This window comes from Arachis ipaensis, chromosome B07 (genome assembly GCF_000816755.2).
Source record: "Arachis ipaensis cultivar K30076 chromosome B07, Araip1.1, whole genome shotgun sequence".
Taxonomy (NCBI): Eukaryota; Viridiplantae; Streptophyta; class Magnoliopsida; order Fabales; family Fabaceae; genus Arachis; species Arachis ipaensis.
Window position 1 is genome coordinate 113,372,160 of NC_029791.2, and position 5,464 is coordinate 113,377,623.

General features: G+C 28.6%; 1 protein-coding gene across 2 annotated transcripts; it reads right to left on the bottom strand.

Moving 5' to 3' along the window:
- On the bottom strand, window positions 1,511-3,217 carry LOC107605886. 2 transcript variants are annotated; one of them, XM_021106264.1, is made up of 3 exons: window positions 2,664-3,217; window positions 2,003-2,102; window positions 1,511-1,875 (listed from the first exon to the last, which is right to left on the bottom strand). In XM_021106264.1, exons 1-2 carry the CDS (start codon window positions 3,171-3,173, stop codon window positions 2,007-2,009), a joined length of 606 nt encoding a protein of 201 aa, XP_020961923.1. In that variant the 5' UTR covers window positions 3,174-3,217; the 3' UTR covers window positions 1,511-1,875; window positions 2,003-2,006. The 2 variants fall into 2 exon arrangements, with proteins under 2 accessions (XP_020961923.1, XP_016163311.1); XM_016307825.2 differs by lacking the exon at window positions 2,003-2,102 and having other exon boundaries at window positions 2,664-3,204.

Sequence of the window (5,464 nt, forward strand, 5' to 3'; positions counted from 1 at the left end):
CTTAAACTCTAAATTCTAAATAATAAATTTAAATATAAAATTGACTGATATTGACCTACTAAAAATTAATTTCCTATATTTTTAATTGGGTGATCTTTGAGTTCTGCAGATAGTATATACTACTAGCTTAGTAATAAAACTCTAAGTCTCTAACATCACTTCTTGATATGAAACAAAAAAGGGAAAGAAATTGAAATTCAGTTTACATGAGTGGTGTTTCAAGGACATGCCACTATGCATATATTAATAAAGGAATGTTAATGGGAATTTATTATTGAGTATATTAGCAGAGAGCCACTGTACTGTCTGTATTTGCGGCGGTTCAATCACTGGATTTTAATGCCAACAAGTTTCTTAACTACAATACACTACATAATGCTATAGCCACCACTTTATACATATCATTCTTCTTAACATGCATTCATGTAACTACTGTATCGATAATCAATTGGTCCATAAAATATCGTACCCTATAAATATGTACCCCATTATTATACTATGTGTGTATGTCGTTACATGTTAGAGACACATGTCGTTGAAAATAGCTTCTAGATCAGTACATGTCATTGTTAAGGGTCATATTAATAATTAGTTATGACTCTCTACAGTTGAATTAGTATTTGAAGCGTGCAAACTAATCCAGGCAGTGCAAGAATTTCTAAGAGAAATTAACGCTGTATTTGCGTCTTAATCTTCTACTTCACTCTGATTAAAAGTATTGGTTCCATTTTTAACTTGTACTATATGTAGCTTGCTACTCTAGGGTTGCACGCGAATCGGATCGGATCGGATATGGCCAAAATTTCGATCCGATTCACACTAAAATTATCGAATCGGATCGGATCCAATATCTGCAGTTTTTAAGGTTGGATCCGATTTGCGGATCGGATCGGATATCGGATATCGGATATATCCGCAAAACACAAAAATATTTTTAAAAGTTTATTTTTATTAAAAAAATATCAATAAAATTTATTTTTATATCAAAGAAATGAAAATTAAAATATAAAAAGTACTATTATTACCTCCCTAAATTATATATTTCTTATAAAAAAAATCTCCTCGTTTTATTGATATTGAGACTGTTTTAGAAATTTAAGATTTATTTTTGGGAATATGCATAATGAAACAAATGTATCCTAATTTAATTTTGTAATATTAAAAATAATTTCCAATGATTTGTAACACTAAATAAACAAACATTTTATAACATCGAATATAACATTTCAGAGAACAATGAAATATATATTATTAGTCTTGAAATAAAACATTCCAAGGTTATTAGCATAGGAAAAAATAATTAATTTAAAATGTTTATTTTCGACATTTAATAATTGTGTTAATAAATCATTTAAAAAAATTTGACATCATTAATTATAAAAAATATCTAAAAACACTTTTTATTACGAATTCCTAATTATTGAAAAAAAAATATATATTGACAATATTAATATTGATTTTCAGCTATTTTTGTTAGTGAAAATTAGTGTTAATAATAAGCATGACCACGTCAAAAGAAATTGATATATTAAAACAATTAAAGGATATACAGATTTCTACTGTACAAATTAAACATCACATGTTGATGCAGTAAGAAAACAACTGCACCTTATGTCTCTTTATCATTAGACAGTCAAATACATATATTTGCATTGATTTTTACATCTATAATAATTTATATTTTGCTAAGCAAAATATTTGGACTATGCATAATAAACATAAATGTAGTAATAACAATAGTAATAATTAAGAGAACCACCATGACATGTAAATGGTCAATTAAAGATAAACTCAATATTAATAAGCTCGTTTTCTTTGTTTTTCTTGCTTGCGTTTCCATGGGACCATTTGCTTAAAGCTTTCATAAATGCTTGCCTGCAGTTATAAATAAAATTAAATACTAAATAATGTTACTAGCTAATTCATAATATATATAGCATCTGTGATTAAGATATATCAAAACCTAACCTAATCAATTTTAATCAATAAAATAATTTATTACACTACTATCCAGTCGGTGCAATTTCCTCTGTAGCAATGAATTGAAAGTCCAGCTTTTGGGCACCAGAAAATGTAGATGCTTTATCAGCCTCGTGTATTTTCTTTATGCACAAATTAAAATTAAGAAAAAATGTCTCATCATAATTAAGTGTAAAGTGTATGACTATAATAATTAACCTTTTATTTTTTTATAATATTAAACTATGCTGGTTAGTTGTAGCCACCCCCCTAAACAATATGACCAAATGCAAAGACATATATTTTTGGTCAAAAGTTAACTTTATGATTTCGGCCACTGGAAATGACTAGTAACAAAAAAAAAATAGCCAAAATTAATTAAAATTTATCTTATTTAATATTTATTAATTATTATAATATTTAATAAATATTAAATAAAATAAATTTTGACTTTTTTTCTATAATATTATCGTTCTAGTCATGCCCCCCATATGTGTTTTTAATAATGCATACCTAACCTCAGTATGTTCATTGTGCATGGGACTGCTTCTATATAACTAATTGTATTCTGAATTATTTATGCCACGAAATAATTTTATAATTTACAACTAACAATTATAATATATCTAAATGATGATGATAGCTAAAACACACATGATATGAAAGTGAAAATTGAAGAGTAAGAAAATGAAATGATTAATTACCCAAAAATGTGAGTTTGTGTTGGAGTGGTTGTTAGAGAGGCTCAAGTAGCGGCGTGGAAACTTAACCTTCTTATTATTATGATGAGGGAAAAAGTCGAAAGTGCCCTCGGGATCATGGTGGGGGATGTTGGTGGAAGTGGGAAACCTTGCAGACCCAAAAGTGGAAAAAGAATTATTGTGAGTGTCCCGGGGAGTTCTGTAGGAAGTGGTGAAGGACATGGCCCGGCCCACGTAAGGCCCAGCCAAGACGGTGGTGGGAGAAGGCACGTCCATGCTCGACACTTTGTTGTTGGAGTACTCTAAAAACAACAACCTCGGAGGAAGCTCCAACGATCTAGTATCCTTTTCGTTAGTGTCCACGTGGCAAGGCTGCCTAGGCTTACCGGGTGCTTCCTCCCACTTGAAAGGCACGGACACTGGCGCCGTGTGCGGCGGAGGAGGGGGAGAGTCCGGTGGTGTGGTTGGACGGGAGGAGATGAGCATGGACAACCTTGAGTGTGGTGACTCCATCTTTCACTTTATGGCAACCAAGTCAAGTGGGTGTGTGTGCTTTTATAGAGATGCAAAATTAATGTCTACCCAAAATGCTGAGAGATAGGGACACAAGTATATTATTCTTATCTTCCTTTCTTGAGTTATGCTAAGTGACACTAAAATTAGTCACTAAAATTAGCTATTAGTATAAAATATATATTAAAATATAAATAAAAGTCTGTAAAGGTGGTGAGATAAATTCGAGTTGAGAAAGTTTTGGGGACAGCAATTTTTGTATTTTGTGGCCAGCACTTAACTATCAAAAAGAAAATTGAGTGATCTTCCACCGTTGGATATAATTTCACACCATTAAAAATATTATTGATGACCAATTAATAATTACAAAATACAAAAGTTGCTGACCCTCTAGCATTCCTCATTTGAGTTTGGTATGGTTTTATTATTATGACTTTGGTGGTTTCAATTGCGAAAAGGAAAGAAAGTGTTCACTCTCTGCCCCTATTTCAAGGTAATAGTGACTCCCTCACTTATTCATTTCTTTTAATTTTATATACTAATCTTTTCTTTTCTGGACTTGTAACAACCAATTAGTGGCAGTAACATCACCGGTAAATTTAATTAAATAATAATAATAATTTCTTATTTCCTACGGTTCTATATTGATTATTAAGATTATGATCTTGTGTAAATTTAAAATGATTGATGATAACTTGGATGTGCAAGCAAATTAAGAGTAATAATAATAAAAATTGATTGATCTTAATCCTCAACGGTTTTATTCACACATTTTCGATCGCTCTAAATAAGTTATTAATGTTCGTAAACGAAAAAGCACCTTCCTAGCACCCACTGTATTTGTATGTTTTTATTTTATTTATGGTACGCTATTGACATGTCGAATTGATGAAGAAAATGAATGGAATTTATGAATATTATTGCAACAACATGCATCTCACTTGTTTACAGTACTTTACACATGTATTCCAAATTTCCAATTACTTCTTAATAATTAGCAGCTGCGCATAATCTATTGCTCATACCAAAACATAATTACATGTACATAACGTGGGAAATTCAATTTAGTACTTTCAAAGTTCTAATTGATTTGTATTTGTGTTCATAAAGTAATATACTATAATCTTTAGCAAGAAACTAATATAGTATATATTAGTACAAAAATTTGACATTGTAAATAACTCCATCATAGTGTAACGGAATGTCATTTGATTTTTATAAATAATTGAGTCGATGGTATGCAGATCAAAATATCATAACAATGGGTTATTTCACGAAAATACTAATACAAGAGTTTGACTTATCATGAAAAATGGAATCGAATCAGTAATTTTTATAGTCGAAGTATGATAATTACACGTGATGCTATCTAGAAATACTATACTATATAGAACGTGAGACATAAAGTTTGAAATTTAAGATTTTTTATGGTCAAGACAAGGTCTTAATCTGAAAGATAAGAGAAGAGTAAAACATTCTACAAATTTATTCTTAGTCTATAAATTAAAAAAAATACAGAAATAAAAAAAAAACTTCAATTAAACACTACACTACCACACAAAATTCTGCAAAATTCATAGTCATACTAACTGCCCAAAAAATTAATAGAATACAAGTATATGTAAATGTCTAAAGTCAGCCTTTTTTTATTTATTTTATTTGTTTCTTTTATTTTTCCTTTTATGTCTAATTCATTTTGTTATTTTGATTTTCTTTTCAAGTACTTTAATTTTTTTTCTTTATTTTAAATTTCGATTCACTTGTTATTTCATTTATAGTTCTTATTCATTATATTTCATTTTTTTTTGTTATTTTTATCTTTGTATTATTTATTTTCTTCAAATATTTTATTTTTAAGTTTTTATTTTGTTAATTATCTATTTTAAGCTTTGTCTATTCTTTTGCATTGTAATTTATCATAAATATTTTGATATAAGTCGTTTCGACATCAATTTTAAGTAATTTTTAGGTTGAGTTTATTTTTTTTAAAAGAGTTGTATCTACTCTTCAAATTAAGATATTGATACAAAATTAATTCGACATCCTATTGAGATTATCAAACATGAAGCAAAACATTATATATAATGTTCATTTATTTTATTATTCCCTTGCATTGCCTCGACAATTATTTGTTAAAGAGTTGAGTTGACAATGATGATAGTAGTTAAATAAGATGTATTAGATATCATATGTTTTCATCTGTGTTTTAGAATATTTTTTTAAACTCGTTATTATTAAGAACTGAATTTAAAAGTATATATAAAAAAATTAATTTTGATGATTATTTTGGA

What these genes read in the sequence shown, in the direction of transcription:
- LOC107605886 (XM_021106264.1), bottom strand. Translation starts at nt 3,173, where the DNA reads ATGGAGTCACCACACTCAAGGTTGTCCATGCTCATCTCCTCCCGTCCA. An exon ending in ACACAAACTCACATTTTTGG is followed by an intron (nt 2,103 to 2,663) that starts GTAATTAATCAT and finishes TTGTGCATAAAG; the next exon opens with AAAATACACGAGGCTGATAA.